Source organism: Pithys albifrons, chromosome 4, assembly GCF_047495875.1.
Source record: "Pithys albifrons albifrons isolate INPA30051 chromosome 4, PitAlb_v1, whole genome shotgun sequence".
Lineage (NCBI taxonomy): Eukaryota > Metazoa > Chordata > Aves > Passeriformes > Thamnophilidae > Pithys > Pithys albifrons.
In genome coordinates this window covers 63,087,239-63,106,658 of record NC_092461.1, presented here as the reverse complement: position 1 = coordinate 63,106,658, position 19,420 = coordinate 63,087,239, and the positions used below count along the sequence as shown (strand labels likewise).

The window sequence follows — 19,420 nt, the reverse complement described above, 5'->3', positions numbered from 1 at the left end:
AACTCTAAGTTTCATTATGAAATATGGAATTATATTATCTCAACTGTGATTTAGATTTTTGTTAACTTTTGCTTGAAAGCTAAGAAACAAGAGGTGTCTAGTTAACATATATGGTTATTTATATGTACGCATTTAAAGAATGCAACATTATGCTTTGTTATATTTCCATTAGTTCTTTTATTTTGAAATTTAAGAAAATGGTTGCAGATATGAAGTTTGCAGAAAATATAACCAGCAGTAAAATAATTTCAAAGAATTATAAAATCATGATTTTGACACTAGTTGTATTGCACCAGGAGTTTGACTATAGGTAAAAAAAAAACATTGCTTTTTTCCTAAGGCAAATAACTTGACAATAGTTGTTTGTCTTTGCAAAATTTTAGACAGGTGTAAGAGGACATGTTAATTCCTGTTCAGCCATTGCAATACTGGTTTATAACAGACTTCAGGGTTCATAAAGTAAGTGGAAAGAAGGGCTGTCCTGGGTTGAGCTGGCAAACGCCAGCTGTCCAAGACAGAGTGAAAAGGGTTACTCCTCCCCCCAACCAGCTAAGGGGAAAAGAAGAGGGAGAGAGGAAAAAAAAACTTCCAAAGCCAGGTCTAAGCTGAAACTAACTACATGTATTTATACAGAAAAGAGAGAAAATTAAGAGGATACTATAATATAACACACACTTACACAAGTTACATATATATAACAAGGAATAACTTCCCACTCCCCAATTAATACAAAGCCCATTACTCTAAATTCATAAGCACTCCAAAAGACACTCAGCAAGAAAGAGAAAGTATAACAACAAAATATTTCTACTTCCCTGAATGCAAACAAAATGCAAGCAGAGGTAACAGAAGCAGGGCCTAGCATAGTAGAGGAGCTGCTAGATGTCTTCCTCTTAGTGCAGCCATGGTGGAACTAACCAAGCCACTACCACACACTGGATTTTACACCCTTTGAGATGATGTAGTATGGTATGGAATACAATATTATTGGCTGGAAGAAGTCAGCTGTGAGCTAGCTCAGCCCAGCTTAAATCAGCTGACAATCCTAGGCCTAGCTGAACTTTAAAACCTAAATTTAGGCCCACCTGGCTAAACCCATAACAAGGGCTCAGTATTTATTGGCTAAGGAAAAAGGGTGATATAAAGAAAGAAGAAAAATGGCAATTCAGACTGGTCCTACAGTCTTTCAGGTATCTGATTAAGTAGTAATAATAAAAGTAGATAATATTGAACAGAAAGTATTTCCAACAAGAGTTATCAAAGAAGTTGACAGATGCAGAGTTTCAGATCAATTACTAAAGATCTTTGTGATCTTGGAGTGCAAGAACTTCACAACGCATTTACAGATATTGGGCAAAAGGAGTTAAATAAAAGAATTTTACTTGCCATTGCTTGGAGCTTCTTTCTTAAACCTCCTTCTGCTTCACACCAGTGAATGGAGGGGTATAATGAATTTTGCAGCAGTTTCTGAATGCACATTTCATTATTGATTTGGACCTGCAGCTGCCAACTTTGATTTATCAGTTCTGCAGACATGTAGCATAGTGAAAGAGAAACAAATTAATTGAATTGCATAGGAAAAATAAAAATATTAGAACAAAAGATCACTCTGCATATTAGCAAAATCGTGTTCCAGAAACGTACAGCCTTCAGCTGATTAGTTTTACATATCAGCTCTGTGTGTGTGTGTGCTTAGGAATGAACAAACAATATGTACCTGTGTCATTTCATGCTCTGCTAGTTCCAGGTTTAGTTGAGGTTGCCTGGAGGAGTAGACTGCCAGAGGCAGTAAGGTTGCCTAGGCTGTATCCCTGAAAGCCACACTGGCTGTTGCTGTTATGGCCAGTGCTGCAAAGAGAAGACAAGAACAGTTGCAGCTACTGCTCTGCTCACCCATCCTCTCCTTGGTGCAAAGGCAGCTCACTTCACTTCCATGAGCTCTGGAAAACTTCTTTAACTAAGTTTCCAAGGTCCCAGTTACTGTTAGTTCATATTCTTTGGGGTTTGGGTTTTTTTGGTTGGTTTTTTTTGGTTGGTTGGTTGGTTGGTTGGTTGTTTTTTTTGTGGAGGACGTGGATCGTGTATTGTGTCTTACAGTTCTTGCTTAAATATGTGCAGCTGTTTGTGTACTTTTCTCCCTTTGAGTAAGATTCACGCATCCAATACTATGTTTTTCTGTAACTGTATCTCCTCAAAAAGAAACAAATGATCCAACTGTTCTTGTTGCCTTTTAGGGCTCTGAAGGAGAGATCTGTTCTACCATCTCCTAATAACTTTCAGTGAGACTTATTCTTTGACAATCTTGACATATAAAATATAGAGATAAAACTGAGGTGCCTCATAGGAAGGCTGTGAAGATCAATGCATTCTTGCAATGGAGTACCACAAATCCTTCAAAGCAGTAAGAAATATGCCTGTTAAATTACTTCAGAATTGATACCAAAATACATTCTGATAACTTGTTTTCAAGTATTATATGAGATACAAGATAAGGGCAAAATAGAATAAAATGTTGATCAGACATTTCCCATTAACTGGACAAATTAGTTGATGGCATTCACTCAAATGTGCGTATTACATGTAAAAAATCCTGATGTGATTCAAAGTGTGCAGTGTTTAATATTGGTGCTACATTCCAATAGCGTAATTTCAGTCTCTTGCTAGTTAAATGAATCATTATAATACATTTTCTCTACCAATGTATATTTGACAAATTTTCCTGAAAGGTCCCTTGGCCTTCAGAGGAAAAGTGTTTCTAGAAAAATTGTAGGATAAAGTAGAAAGAATTATACATAAGTATCTTTAGAAAAGAAGTGTGTGGGTTCTTTTTTCCATGTCCCATATGTGAATCCACATGTAAGATCTTTGATGTGTGTGCTAAAGCAATCTGGATACTAGTACTCAGAAGAGAGAGGCAACATCTATGTCTATAACATGGTTCATGTAATTTATACTGTGGTTATATTATGATCTTCTTGCAGCATTCTACATGTTTACTGTTATATTTCTGAAAAAATTTGTAGTTAGGCCTTTTTCTTTAATTTTTTTTTCAAATAGAATCTTTTGTTACACTTCATTTTTCGTGAAAAGAGTTCAAAAATTGAGAACTTAAGTTTTCCATGCTGCACAATCACAAAGAAGGCATTCTAAATGAGTTAGTAAAGCTAGCAAAAAGCTGGTTGAAGTATTTACGAAGATCAGCACTTTTCCCAAGTGTTTTGGAAGAATTCAAAGTGGAAGCAAGCATTCAAAACATCCTTAGAGATCTAGTTTACTGCCTGTCTCATTTTCTTGCAATTATGTAATGTAACAAAAAGTGCTAGGCAAAATGCAAAAGCTTTTTCTTCAGATTTTTTTCAGTGTGGTGAACTCAGAGTCCTATTTTATTTTATATTTCGGCAAATGAGTTTAATAAATATTTGGCTAGCAAGCTTTAAGAAAACACAGAAGTGATATTAGGAAAAATTTAGGTGGGCTGGAATCCTATCAGAAATGGAAAAGCAAGGTATCAGTTACTAACTTTACATGACTAACAGAAAGGGGACATGTGCACTGAGCAAATCACATTGAGTAGCCTTTGCCTTCCCTTTGAGCTGCTTCTTTTATCACCTGGATCTGACAGGACTCATGCTTAGTTGTTGGGGGTTTTCTATGTGAATATTTGCATTCAGTTATCTTGTTTTGCATGTGCATATAAAAAAGTATATTTTTCTTTGCAAATTATTTATGTAAGGCAAACCAATCCAAATGTAGAAGAAACTGAAAGAAAAGAAAATAATTTCTACATGAATTTGCCTTGGGTTTTTGCTCTTTATTACTGTGGGGGAAATACTGTAATAAAGTGTTTTATAGAAGTGTGTTGTTTTAAATAAATTTTCTCCTGTTTTCACTACTGTTCTGGTACTTTTTATTTGCTTTCATAGAAGGAATACAGACATGGATTTTCTGTGATGAATGCATAAATTCCTTAATGTTAATGCAATTTGTGAAATGACTTGAGGCTTCATGCACAAGGAAAAATTAAGCTTTTATTCTTACTATCAATATATGTTGAATACAGTAGTATTGTCATGATCCATTATTTAAATTCTATTTGTTAGATATTTTCATAGTTTTTTCCACTATTTGCACTTAGAGCAATACAAAGAAGTAACTTGATTACTTGTACAAGTTTGAGTATAATCAACAGCTCTAAATCACCCAAACTTCAGTATTTAACTAAATTTATACATTATTTCCTGAATTGGGGCGGGCCACTGTTCAGCTTTTAGCAGGTTAGTCAATAAATAATTATTTTAAGGTTTCAGTGCCACATCAGAAACAACAACAATTCATCTATAAGGTAGTATGAATTATGAAGGTCATATTTGTACATTATACACAAAAAATTAGTGTGTTCTGATACAATTTTTTTTCAAATCCAAGCTGAATTTTATAAATATTCAGTCACCTACAGTTAAAATTTAAAATTTCAACTTCAGATTTTAAATCTTCAGTAAAAATAATAACAGATAATATCAGATTACTGGGATTCTTTCACAGCTAGTAAAAAAAAAACAACCATGCAAATGTTTCAGTTTACCAATATTAGGTAAATTAAGAATACAAGGTTGTTAGAGGAACATAACATCACAGGTCTTGGGAAAGAAATAATTCCTGCAAGTAGTTAAGCAAGTAATGTAAATTACATACTTTCAATCTCTTTGGTTGAGACCTTCCCTATGTAAAACAAATTCCATAAAATTAACACAGCACTTTGTACATGCAGCTGAAAAAAAATATTTTTTACTTTTAAAATTATGTTTTTCTTTAGAGAGCACTTGAAGTACTTAAAAATTCTATTATTTCTTACCTGCTGATATTCTTTTTACTGATATTCTTTTATGTATTGCAAAATTTGAGCCCTCCTGGGTGCCTACCTGACCCTTGTGATGCACGGCAGGGATGCCACATCCCCCTGGCCAAGTCCCAAGGGTAAGGACTGCTGCCAGAAAAGCTTCTGCTTCTCTCAAGTTCATCAGCCCCACTGGCAGATGTTGCACCCAGCATGGGCTTAGTGCTTCCAGGGAGATGTAACACTGGCATACAGGAGACCAGATTTCTTCTTGAGAGAAAATTCTCTTATTAGAGAATATTTAATCCTCTAAAATGTAATATTACATTGAAAATATTCTGAACTTTAGCAAAAAAAAAAAAAAAAAAGAAAAAGAATAAATCATTGGGTGCCTTGTTTTTCTCTGTCTAAAATTTTGGGTTCTTAGGCATGACAAATTCAGGAATATTAGTCCAAATAACAGTAAACAGAACAGAAGTTTAGAAAAAAAAATTTCTAGTTGTATTTCAGAAACTGAAACAAATATGATTCCCAGGTGGCCACATATTTCCTGCTTCCTACTTGCCTGTAAACAGAAAAACTGTGTGTAAGTTAACTCAAACTACCATTTTTTTAGTGCAAGGTTTAGCATAAAATGTGCTGGCTCACTGCCATGGGAAGCAAACAGCTAGTAATTTCAATTCCACAGTATTTCAAGGGGAACAGGCCCTAATGTGGAACGTGGAGATTAGAGGCGGCAGCTGATACTGCAACAGAGCTCTGAGAAGGCTTATTTTTACAATGTCAAAACCCTGTGTTGCCTAGCTCACCTTATGCCCTTGAACAGACTATGGAAGCTGAGAGATTAAACATTTGGTAAACTCTGTACAGAAAGTACATGTTGTGTGCAGAATCTTCAAACAAAATATTGCACAGAGTTCTGCTGCATGCATAACATCTGTACTTGTCACCTGCTTGGCCAGAGTGGAATAGACATTTGCAAACAAACTGTTCAATAAAGAGGAGGGGTTTTTTTGTATTTGGAGGGTTGGGTCTCTGTCAAATATGTCTATTTAAGATACTGAAGCTATTCAGCAAAGAAATGGTAGGTTATACATAGAAAGCTAAGCACAGTTGTGTTCTTTCTCCTTCTAGCTCCTGAAGTTACCAATAAAATTTTCACTTAACTAGCAAAACTATGTAGAAGAAAAAGGACAATAAAAATGCATTGCATATTATAACAGCTTGGCAGGAACTAACTAATTGGGTTTACCTCTTTTTCCTCATTTTGTTTTGGTCATGCAATTCAGAATCTTCAGAAACTTCTGAGGTGACAACTGTTCCCACATCCAGAAAGAATCTGGTTGTGTGCTTGGAAATGCATGTGGTTACCTGGATGTTTTACTCTGGAACACCCCAAATTGACATTAAAATATGTGCTGCGTAGTTTATTAACACTTTCTATGGCCAGCAAGAAAGAGTAATTTATTTTCTAACAAGTACTTGATTTCCAGGTGATGTAGGTGAGTGGGAGCCTTTACTCTTGGTCTTAGCTATTCTGAAATGTTGTTCCTCTGCAGAACTCCCCTTGTGCCAGTGGGTATTACACACCCTGTGTCAATTCAGCTCAGTGGGAAGATCAAGACATCTTCATCTGCACTGGTGGTTTTTTTAGGGATAAAAGCTATGCTGCAGATCGATTGTGATTTTGAAAACACTTTCTTTATCTTATTTGTGACCTCCTAAATTGCATTTCTGTTCCATTGTGGCATTCTGAGTAAGTTACGGTATTTTCCAAAATTCAGGGAATCAGTAATGAAGGGGATTGTCTTTGGCCTTACTGTGGGTAAGTCTTCATTTTAGTAGTAATTTGTCTAAGGAACTAAGGAAGGAAAAAGCATTAATGAATTTGTTCTGTGTGAAAGATGAGGTTATATAAAGAAAGCCACTTAAGAAGTGAATGGACACATGGTTGACCTTAAAAGTTGACAAACATAACCTGAAGGTTCTGTTTCAACATATTTCTGGTGCAGAGAGGCACTGCATCACCTTCAAAATTTGAAGGTGATGAACAGGGCCCAGGATTGTTTCTACAAGTTAGAAAGAAAAGAATGTCTTTCAGGGACATCCTCATACTTAGGTCTTGTTAATCTTGTTAACGTAAATAGGTCATTTATAATTTCTGTACTAATATTTATAAAGCTTAATGAATAAACAAGGGCAGCAGTAGTTTGGAAGATGCTGAGATAATTGGAAGGACTCCTGTGAACATACTAAATACTTACATGCTGTATTTTTCAACTACTTTCAGTTTGCTGTCATTATCATTAATGTTAAATAAAATTAATTGCTATGTTAGTGTTTTATCTCTGCAGTTCCTGGCCAGGAGACAAAGGATGGTTTTTGGTGAAGTAGAGTAAGAATGTTTAAATTACTGGCTCGCAAGCCTGAATCTCTTTCTTAAATGGCATATCTGAACCGCTTCTATGCATCCAGTGGAGAAAAGAGGCACCAGGGAATTCTGCTAGAGCTGTACAAATTCGTTTATCCTTGCATTTGAATTCACATGCTTCCAGAGCCTTCTTGACAACATGCTTTAGTTTCAGCTTGTGTTTATCTTTTAGGACTAAGACTGTTGCACAAATTGTGTGCTGGAGACACTGAGGACCTCTGTGTGTGTTTATGCATTATTCACCTAGAGGAACTCATAGTCTCAAAATATTAAGAAATAGTTTTCTGTGTTCAGTGTTATCTAGAAATATATGAAAAGCCATTACCTAAGCCTGCCTCCAAGAATGTTTCTTATAGCCCTGAAGTATCTAGCTCCAGAGAAAGAATAAAGAATGCTTATGGTAGAGGTTTAATATCTTAATAAACTCTTGTACCATTTTTTCCCCTGGATCATTATTATTTTTTATCAAGTAAGAGTGTTTAATTGAATGTACTACTGTAAGCACATAACTTGTCATGAAATAAAATTGCTAATATTTAATATCTCACCTTCCATAACTACTATGTCAATACTGTTCTGGTCTTTGTGAAGAGGTTTGCCTGACACAATATCGTAAGCTTATGATATTACATAAACCAGAAAAATGCACAGGAAGAGTTACAAAATTTGGAAGATAAATTCATCCCAAGTTATCTCATTAGTTTCACAGGGTGTTGAAACTGGGTGTCTGAAAAGGAGTTTGAACATATAACAGTATGTAATGATAGAGGCTGAATATGTGGATAATTATGTTTTAAATCACATACAAAATTATTTATTCTTTGAAAGAATGTATACATCTGTGCAGCATGCAGAACTGAAAACAAGCTTGTATGATGTGTATAGCTGCCTTTGTGCCTGTATATGCTTACACTCAGGCATATCTCTATGTTTTACATCAACTTATGTGAGATTAAAAACCTGTCTTGAAACATACAAAGGTATTGCAGACATTTGATGTACCTTGTGATTTGGTGTCTACTAACTGGAAGTAATTTAATATAAAGATTTCTCATTTGTTTATAAATGTCTGAAGCACTACCATTATGCCCAGCATTAGGGAATCACTTTTCTCCATTTATCTTAGATTCTACTAACACAATAGAGAGCTTCCTTCATCATATGTGTCTTATTTGGCTATTGTGCATAAAGGAAAGAAGTACAGTAGAGGAAATGCAAAATGTAAGAAAAATCAGCAAAGGTTTGTAGAAGGGAAAGATAACTCAATTTCATTTCTAGACACATTTCCAGGATATGGAAAGTGAAACCTCATCAGGCTAAGCTTTGGAAGTTTGTGTTTTTAGGAGGGAGGTTAGGAAATTATGAAAGATGACAATAATTTGCTATGATAAGCTTGACTAGTCCAATTTAAGAATATTAGAAGAGCAGTTTGGTCTTCAAGTATTGTCATAGACCACTGACTAGTTTTATTCCATATTTCATCAGAATTGTATTTATGAATGAAATTGTGTATTCAAATTAGTCCTTACAACCTTGAGGATTTTTTTCCTCAGACATTATTGAAGTCCTGCTTTTTTCACAGATGTGAAAATGTGCCCTATCAAATGTATGTAAAAATGGCCTTTTTACAGCATAATATTCTGGGGACATAGTATATCTAAAAACAGATTGAAAATTGAAATATTGGAGTTCTCTTACAGGCTCTACTCCCCTTTCCAATCTTTTATTTATTTTTACTTATTTCAGAGGAATTGATCACAGAATAAAATATCCTTCCATTTAGAGGTTGATATTGGGTAACTAATATCCATTTGAAATAAGCATTTAGGAATGTGGGTAATTTAATAGAGATTAATATTCTATAGTGACCTCAAGAATCCAGATTATGATTTGGATGAAGAATTCACAATAAGGACCATAGTGACAAATGCTGAAAATCTCTTGGAAATACATTAAGAATGATTTAATTATTGTGGTTTTTTGTTCTTTTTATGACCAAGGCTTGCACACTTGCTCATATATTTTATTGTGCATTTTGAATATATATTTTAAAAAATTATCACGATTACCTCATAGTGAATTTTGTAATAATTTCTTGAAACTATGTTGAGTGGGTTCCAGAAAATGCAAATAATTTTGAATATCACAGTGTTCAGTGATGAAGAGACTGAGGAGATGGTCTGCTTGCTGTCAACCCTTTCAAATTGAGATGTTGCTCCAATGATTTAGTTGCCTTCCTGAAAGGAACGCTTCTCACAGTGGTAAAACAGAAATGGCACTTTTGATTAGGAAATTCTGTGATATTCCCAGAAGTGCTGCTTTGCAGACATACTGTGCCAAATGTTACTATAATTTAAAGTAAGTGCAACCCCCAGTAAGTAACTGGAACTGTACAGAATATAAATCATTGAGGAATTTTTCCTGTTATGATGTCTAAGTATGGAGCAAGAGCTCATGTGAAGGTATATATTTGTTTCTTTAGACCTACTGCTTTTAACTAATGTCTGCTCTTTATTTTATTTAAGGTGACATGATATTTTGTAGCATTTTGCATAAAATTTTATATATTCTACATGAAAAGCACCGGATTCACTATTTTAAATGAGGACACCACTCTTTTTATTGTTTCATGTACAAATGTGAAAATAGGTTAAAAGTATTCCCTTTTCTTTTTATCTGTGTAAGTCTCAGACAGTTTGGACCTTGGACACTATGGGTGTCAGACCTGGAGGTTCCCCAAGGCAGAAGCTCCTAAAGGACTCCTTTGCAGCAAAAGAACTTCAGACCATGGAAAAGCATCTGGCTGGTATGTATGGTAGCAAGGGATCATAGACGACTAGCAGCACTCACCCAGCTTGTTCTGCCAATAGTTTAGATGAAGGAAAAAATTGTCTGTCTCACATGCTACTGAAAACAGATGAAAACTTTAAACTTCCCTTCTTCATGGAATAAAACCAACACAATTATTGCTTAATTTGTAGATGTAATGAACTTCACTGTAATTCCAGTAAGTACAGTACTTAAACAGTAATTAAACTTGTTAAATATACTGTGGTCTGACAGCATAATAATGCATCTCTTTTCTGTTTTCATGTTTCACCAAGACTTATGTAATAAGTAGGTACCAATGTGTTGCCTTCTGTTAAGCAGCCTTAAAAGCAGGCTGCAGTGGACCCCTAGCTTGAGAACCGACTGCTTTGCAGGAAAACCTCACTTTGTTCATGAGACTTTTGGTTAAGTGAAGTTCGTTAATTTGTGCGCCATGAAACATCTGCAACATCTTTCATGGGGTAACCAGTTCTGAGAAGTCAGACAAAAGAAGTGTGGTTTTTTTCAGTAAAAATATGTTTCAGAGCTTTACTAAAGTTAATGAGGGATATCCAAAAAAGTAGCTTGCAATTGAAAAATCCATGAGCCCTCTCTAAGCTGAAATTGCTAGGAACATCTAGTGGAAACCAGGAGACCAGCAAAGCAATCTGTGGTCATCATGTTTCTGTAATGTAGCAGGGACCTGATTATCCCAGGGGCCTCTGCTACTGAGGTAGCTCTTGTCTTCCCTTATGTTACTGCAGTTGTCACTCAGGAGGGGTTGGGTGAAGATCTCCCTACTTTGATTTATGCTCTAGTCTTACTTCCATGGTCATACAAGCTGTTCTTGTATGCACTATGCTATGAAACATGCAGTTCCTTTAGATCTCCCTTGGCGAAGCTGACAGTAATAACTACAATATTCAATAGAACATGGAATTTTTAATATTTAATTGACTGTAAACTAACTAGCTACAGTCACTTAGGCTCTGAGATTCAGTCTGCTGTGTGACCTACGAGGTCTTGCTCACATTAGCGCTTTGAGCCTGTTATTTCAGTAATGCTTGTAACATGAGGATAAGTTATTCTACCATTCAGTAATTTTTGTCTGGCTGAGAATTTCACTTGAAAACAGTCCAATTATTAGACTATTGTATTCCTAATAATTCATAACACCAGTGCTGCTTGAGAAAATTATTCCCTTCACAGGCAAGGATAACATAATATCTGTGAAGAATCTGTTTAGAGTACCTCCGATAGTAATGCTCTGGTTTTGCTTAGCAATATTTGTCTTATACATTTGCAAAAGTTCAAGTGTCTATGATATCAGCAAGTCTTCTTGTTTCAGTTCTCTTACCAAGCACAATGGAACCTATTAATTCTACCAAATGACTGCCTGTCTAGACAGTCATGTAGATGCCTGGGTTATGAGTTGGATTACCTGTGTAATGAAGAAATATGTTCACCTGTCTCAGATGTACCTTCTTAAGGGCCTGACTTTCCCTTATGGATAAAACTAACTCCTAACAAAAGGCAGGTCGGTGCTTGTGCCTGAAATAGGAACTAGGACTGACTGCCAGCAACTGCTTCAGTACCCTGATATTTTACAAAATCAGATATCGAAGCAATCAATTTTCTTTTCCTTCTCTACATATGGCTCATCATTTTTTTGTCTAAGGTTCTGTCTTTTATGTTGCTGTGTCTGCTCACATGCAAGTGGGGAATACTTTTTTGGTAGTTGATTCCACTATGCCAATTTGGTTTGTTACACTGATTCTATGCCCTTTGGATACTTCTGGAATATATTTTATCACAGGAAGAACTGTTAAATAATAAACAGTTTGTAGGTATGTATGAATGATATACTTATTCTGGCATTTTTATATGAAAGTAGAATGACTTTGTGTTGTGCTGTTGCCTGCATTTTATTTTCCTCAAGAAAGGTTTTGAAAAATTCTTAGTCATAATTCAATTCCATTATTTAATATGGATCTGATAATACTGTAAAACTGGGATGTGTGATTTTTTATTTCCTTTCTGATTGAATGGCTTATATTAAAGCAAAATCAAACAAAGGATATGTAAATAAAACTGAATAATTATGTTGTGGAAACATGTTAATTATATGTAAAGAAATTATTTTAATTGTTTGTTTGTCTGCAGGCTTGATTGCTATATGAATTTAAGGAAACAAGAGCCAGAATATAATGTTTATTTAACTCTTATTAGATCATTCAATATTTAGATAATATCTGAGTATCCTGAATCACTATGGGGAAGTTAGAGGTCTATAATTTTGCAAAGAAAAAGGCTAAGCTGAATCTTTAAAGAACGTGTTCTTCATTTGGTTTAAATAAAGTAGCTGGCAATATCATTTATTGATCTCTGAATTTTTGAGAGACATCTTACAAGTTCTGTACCAAAAGTGTAGCTAGCAGGTCAAGGCAGGTGATTCTCCCCCTCTATTCCACCTTTGTGAGGGTTATTTCCCCCAGAGTTTCTTTTGGGCAATAGACAACAAAACCAGAAGCTTGAACAAGTTTTGAATTGCTCTTTACTGCAGCTGAGGATGGCAAGTTTATGCCACTGCTCCATCTTGGTTTGATACTAGTCTTGGCAAAAGCCACAGAGAGATAACTTTGATGAAAAAAGTGGATTTTTGTAGGTTGTGTTGACATTCAATTAAGTGCTAATATTTCATTTCTGCAGTATAGCTGTGTTTGCGGTATATCAAATGTAAGTAAAATTTAAGGAAATGCTTGCCAAACATTTGAGCTGCTAATTCTGTTGCCTTTAATTTTAAGCATGAATAGATTTTCTCTGCACAGCTTCAGGTTGTCACATTGAAAAAATCATGAAGAGTTTTAAACCAGAGAGAAAAAGACAGTGAGTTTATTTTCTGTTTTGTTTGTGTGTATGCACAGACATTGAGAAGGACCTGGCATTGTGGGAAGAAGCAAGGCTCTCGAGAAACCCTAATGTCCCGCATCACAGTGTAGTTACAACTGACCATCAAGGCAATCTTCAAGCTGCACAGGGCCAGACCCCAAGGCCTCAGGTGCCTACTCCGACAGGGAAGAACATTCAGCTCCAAGGGAACAAATCACCACCGCTGCCCACTAACAGCAGAAGACAGATCTCCAGTGTCGCAAACAGTAGACCTTCAACACCTGGTGCACAAACCAACAGGCCATCAACTCCGGGGAACAGACCTATGACTCCAAATAGCTTGTTGTCACGGTCTCTTACCCCAAGCAGTCAAGGAAATAGGGAAGGCATCATTAGCATGCAAAGAAGCAGATCTTTGACATCTAAGAGCCAAATGGGGAGGACCCTCAGTGCTGCTTCAGGGCTCTCTGTGAAAGTGAGTGGAGATGTTGTTGGAACTGTCACTACTCAGAGAAACAGTTTATCAGAAGTAAGATTTTCAATTTAATGTTTTTGTTATGTCTAATAACGTGAATACCGGATTGTGTTTTATGTTCAAATAACATCAGTATACCTAATGTAACCTACTGTGCTGAAAAGAACTTGAAATATAATTATGAGAAAATTAGCAAGGAAATACTGCTCAGCTTATCAGAGAATGTCAGTATTATCAGAGAAATCATACTGGAACACTCCCCAAATTTTCCATGAGCTCTGTTGGGTTTGCCTGTATGATGCATAGCAGTTTTATTAGCCTTACAGTTTTTAAGAGGTGCGTACCTCTGCAATATTAAACACAACTGTATCTTATCTTTGTGTTCCAGTGTATTTTTTCCTACCACACTGGCAGTACATGATACTACCTTGGTCTAAATTTATTTCATTTTTTGGGCACATTGGAATGATTAGTTAAGCATTGCTGAATGGACACATTTTTCCAAAGCATCAAACTGAATTGCAAGAGAAAATGTCCACTGTGTAGTATTATGTGCATATTAACTAGGCTGATTTACAGCCTAAAAAATGTCTGTCCATTAGTATTGGCTTTTACAGGACTAGTCTTTGTTTAAAACAAAACAGAATAAAAAGTTCAAGTACCTTGTAAATTCTGAGTAGGGTCCTCCTCTGCTAACCTTACCTGCCTTAAAGATAACTTGGATGTGTGGGCAGTGGAAATAAAAGCACCTGTGAAAGAATAGTCCTGCTGTCTGTCTCAGATACATGCCTTACAAAGGTGAGTCTTTTCTCAGGATATGCTGGTCCTTCCATACTGACTTGAGATGGAACTATATGTCTAGATTGCTAATTTTTAAATGGTGGAATATGGTGGTTCCTACCATTATTATTAATCACTTTGCAATCCATTTGTCAAAGCCTCGAGACTGTTTTTCCAAGATTGAAAATAGTATCATACCTTTAGATAATTGTTTCTGTGAAGTATCATCAGTTTTAAAAATGTGTTAAGTATGACATTTGATGCAATGTATTATCAGTCTAAGGACTCAAAGAAAATTTAAAATGTTGTTTATAATATTGTTGCTTAGAGATGCTTGTAGGAAAATTAGAGGTTTGATACTTAGTATAATGCTGCAGTTAATTATTTGACCTCTTTTATTTGTTGTGAGAGAAAGGAAATGAGGCACAGATTAGTCTAAAACTAAAGAACTTTGGGCAGGAAATTTTACTTAAATTTGGTGGAAAATCCTCACTATTTTGGTGTTTGAATGGCAGCACACATCCCATTACTCAAGATACTTCTTCACTTAGAATAGAATATCAAGCTTAAGGACATGAGGACATGAAGACTGAAGGTGACAAAAAGTCCCATTTAACTTGCTGTATCTTGTCACTTCTGTTTGCTGATAGCTCTAATCGTAAGTGTCCTGTTATACTTTTAATATATGTATATATGTGTCAAAGAACTTTAGGAAGTATACAATACTATTACTCTGTTTTCCAGTTAGAATAGCATGTCCAGCATCAGCCAGCAATTCCGCTGTAAAGCTGATATTAAATCTCAGCATTTCTCTATCAGATCTTCTCCTCTGTTATAATCCCTTCTAGAAGTGACAAATTTTGTTCTTTCTCTTTGCTCACTGGGTACAGTAGTACCTTGGTTGCTAGAGACCCAGCTCAAAACTTATTTATCCTTTCCTGATATGCACAAGTGACCTTTGGCATAACAGAAACTCACCTTGAAACTAATTCTTCTTCCAAAGGCGAAACTGCTAATATGACACATTCATAGTGAAGACCTGCCTCTGCCAACCTATAAAGGCCCTTTAGATATCAGAAGGTGGCTGATGAAGGTCTGACCAATATGCCATTTCCATGCTTGTCTTTGGAGTGTTATACTAGAACATTTGGGAGCTCTTTTAAGCTGTCTTTGACCACTGAATTCCTGGTCACTTAGAGAAGGGGATTTAGACAGAACATACCCAGGAAATATCTCTGTCCAGCAACACTTTTTGCCATGTTAGACTTTTGCTCCTTTTGTGACCTTGTGATTTCATTTTCTTGTGTCACAGCTTCTCTCTGACCATGGAGATGTATTTTAAAAAGGCAAAGGTGGCCTGGGGTAGGAGAAAAACAAGAGTTCTGTCTTTGTACTCTTACAGATCACAACCATATAAAACTCAAAGCTCATACTGTAATTTATTTTGCAACTTTCATATAGGTTTTGTATCCTCTTCCTGTATAAAACTAGTAAAATAAAAAAAGGGAAATTGCCCTTATTCTTGTTCGCCTTATGGTGTTAACTGGTATTTCTACTAGATGAAAAATATACTTTGGTAATGTTGCCAATCCTATAGAAGATGCTATAAGATTTTGCAAATAATTCTGCTTCCTTACTCTTAGGTGGTGTTAATAGAATTGACCAGTACAATGTTGCTACTTATTTGATGAGAAGTAGTCAGTTGAAAAGAATCTGATTGCTGGCTCCTGGGAGCATGTTTTACCACAAGGAGCTTGAATTATTTATTTAAAGTAACATTACAAGTCTAAAATAGAAAAATATTCCTAATAAATACAATTCAAAGTTTTTAAGTTTTAGTAATGTTTATGCTGCAGCATGGGTGGTTTAATCTTTTATAGCACAAATCATAATTTGGCAAGTACTTAACATATCAGCTGTTAAGAATGTTTTGGAGTTTTTTTAATGTTCAAGACTTATAATTATCTGAGATTTTATGGACAAGTTTCTGCCTCCTGGCACACACAATATTACGAACTTCAAACAGGTGTGTTTTATTATCAGCTCTGTTCAAGGCTGAATTGAATTATAGCAAAGAAATGCTACTTAGAGAAATAGTTTTATTATCTATATAAAGCTAATACATCAGAGTTCCAAATCCTTTGGCAGAGATACTTTTATGCATGTACTTAATCCTTTGGTGTTTTGTATAAATTGGCAACGGAATGTTGAATTCTGCTTATCTCTTTAGGATGGATTCCATTAAAATGACACAATTTGTGATACTTATCAATAGCTGTTGAGAGGAAAATACTACTGGTTCCCTTGTTTGCCATTTCATTTTCTGAACACTTGGAATTTTAAAATAATTTCATTTATTTATATAATTTAAAGTGGTATTCAGCAAACTTTATTGTTCTGTCATTGTTAAGAGCAGGAAATTTCATCTTATTTGGATATAATATTAACAAGATTTTTACTCCTACTTACTGGAATATAGATCATAACTTGTGATGAGGACTCTCTTGTTGGTCAGATATTTTCATTCTGTTCAGCTGCCTGCTCAGGTCTTTGTCCTGTATTTTGGAAGATTAAAAAATATGAAGGTGATTGTGAGAGCCACTCCCCCCTACTGCAAGAATCCTGTTCCATGAACCAAATCATGTTCAGTGGTATAGTCAGCAATTTACTTGAACACAGCACATTTGAAATGACAATACATCAGTAAGGTCTGGAGCTCCTGCCTGAGCTTACAGTTGGGCCATGGCGGCAATCTTTGTGGAATTTTTTAACAGATTGCTAACAGAACTAATAATTTACTCCCAGCTAGTTAGATCTTGATTGAGCAGCCTTCAGCCTCTAAAAACTGTTTTAGCATGCCTGGTTTCTGTTTTAAAATCAGATGGAGTAACAATAAAATGTATGCTGTATTACAGTTGAACTTTAAATATGTAGATTCTGGTTTTCAGCTGATGTAAGAGAAAACAGGGCTATTACCCGCCATTTTTTTTTCAAAGAACTTATGGAAATCTGGCCAGTAATTTTATGATATCTGGCCAATGTTTAGCTTTTCTTTTAAAGACTAGACTTGCATGTTTGAACTGCTTTTGAAGATAAAAATGTGCATTCCAGTCTCATCTCTCCTCAAAATATTGCAAAGAAACATGTCAGAGTGTTTTATATGCTGTGTGTGTACATGCTCACATACGTGTGTGTGCGTGTGTGTGTGTGTGTGTGTGTATGTGTGTGCATGGAAAATTATTTTTATATATATACATACATTATAAAAAAGGCAGCAATTGTAAAACATTTTAAAAAGCATCTATTCAGCTGCATGTGAATTTTTAATCATGTAAATCATTTATATTTGAATGTTTTATGGTATCTTGGAGGCAAGAGTTTCAATAGCATCTTTCCTTCACAAGCTTTCTTGTTCTCCAATAAAACCATAGGTTCTAAATCAAGTTTTAGGTTCTTGTTCTTATTTGATTAGAAACAGTGAAAGTATTGACAAATCAAAACCTCACTTAAGCGAATGATGTTTGACGTGTCTATGCAGTCCAAAGACTGCAGGGACAGATGAAATATCTGCACTTTTTTCTGTATCACTGTATTTTCAAGAAAAGTGTGTATATATCTATCATATCTGTGTCTATAGCAGATAGGTAGCTAAAGAGACACCTTCCCCAGTAGATAAATAAATAATAGATAACATAATTTCTATGGAGCCTGCATATCCTCTATGTTCTGGTCTTATTTGACAACAAGATGGAGGGTTTTTGTTGGTTTTGGTTGATTGGTTGGTTGGTTTTTTATTAAAGGCTTTCTTCTCTCCTGTTGATTGAGGTTGTTTTCTACAGTCTGCATTCATATAAAATAATTGTCATTTTATCTAAATTAGATCTGTTTGTGGCAGGATGAATTCTTACAACAGCTTCACCTTGCTCATCAGCCTTGGATACTGCCAAGTGACACAGAAAGGGAAGGAGTGGAAGCTGACCAAGGCAAATGTAAGTATATTTGTTAGGACCAGATAACATGTCGAAACCCTTCAAACTTAACTTCTTTTTTCCATTCCTTCAAATGCTGTGGAAACGTCATGCCTGCTCACAGGAGCTTTTCTCACAGGCATCAATTACTCATTTGTCTTAGGGTTGAACTTTATAGGATTGATTTTCAGAAACTTTCCTATAGTCACCCAACAGTGACAATGATTATAGACCACTGTTTACTTAAGCTAAGTGAAATAATTTGCCCTGACGTGTTAAAGTAGCTGTTCCAGAGAAAAACATGAAGTTGAAATAGATACTCTGTTTAATAAATTTGTATTCAACAGCTGAAAAAACCCCTGTAAATACCTCCTGCTCTGAAAAGTAGAATCTCCCTCCTTTGCCTGTAACTCCATAATCCCTGTTTTACCTGCATTTGTTTTAATTCATCTGTATGGAAAAAAACGTTCCTCATCATACAAGTAATCCTTAATGTCCTACATTCTTTGAAGTATTTTCCTAATCATGAAAGCAAAGGTCAGCTTGATCACAACCTAAATGACAGAAAAAGTAACAGTCTATAAAGTGCAATATGTTCAAACTGTGGCAAGTTCTCTCTGCCTAAAAGATACCTGTGAATAATCTTACTGAAAACATTAACTGTTTCACATGTTGTTTTTTAATTCATGGTAGTTTTGCGATCTGCAAGGGTGAATATGCAAACTATTTCCTAATGTATTTTAGATAATATGCTTGAAAAGGACATGTGATTTATTCAGCATCTTTAGAAAACTCAATACATTCAACTAAAACTGGTTTAAACATGAAGAGTTAACATGAAAAAGAAAAATTCTTCACAGAATGGAATAATTCTATAAGGGATTAAGGACCAATAATAATCATGCCAGATAAACAGACTGTAAATTATGCCACTTAAAAATGGTTTTCTACTCATATTTCAGTTTCACAAATTCATACATAGCCAAGAGTTTGACTGTGAAATTTAGATTTACACAGTGAGGTACTGAAGAGCTAGGTTTTCTGAACACTGCATAGTGTTAAAATGAGGTTCTGTGCATCCAGCTGATTTTAGTCCAAAGCCGGTAAGACAAGTTTACTTTGCACCTGAGCCTTTCAGGTATCTTTGGGTTAAAGCTCATTTTAGATGGCCCAAGGCAGGTAGATGACTCTGCCACCTGTCTTTTCTGTGCATGCAATTTTTCTTCAGTATTTTC

At 35.4% G+C, this 19,420-nt stretch overlaps 1 protein-coding gene across 5 annotated transcripts in view; it reads left to right on the top strand.

Annotated features, from left to right (window-relative positions):
• C4H8orf34 (chromosome 4 C8orf34 homolog) overlaps positions 1 to 19,420 on the top strand; it is a 157,345-nt gene that overhangs the window by 134,336 nt on the left and 3,589 nt on the right. For 3 of the 5 annotated variants that reach the window (XM_071554389.1, XM_071554391.1, XM_071554390.1), the window contains exons 11-13: positions 9,951 to 10,071; positions 12,998 to 13,491; positions 18,098 to 18,206. In XM_071554389.1, coding sequence (XP_071410490.1) covers positions 9,951 to 10,071; positions 12,998 to 13,491; positions 18,098 to 18,206 — 724 coding nt within the window. Of the gene's footprint in view, positions 1 to 9,950; positions 10,072 to 12,997; positions 14,236 to 18,097; positions 18,245 to 19,420 lie in introns of those variants that run through there. The other 2 variants (XR_011697730.1, XM_071554392.1) reach the window with 2 other exon arrangements.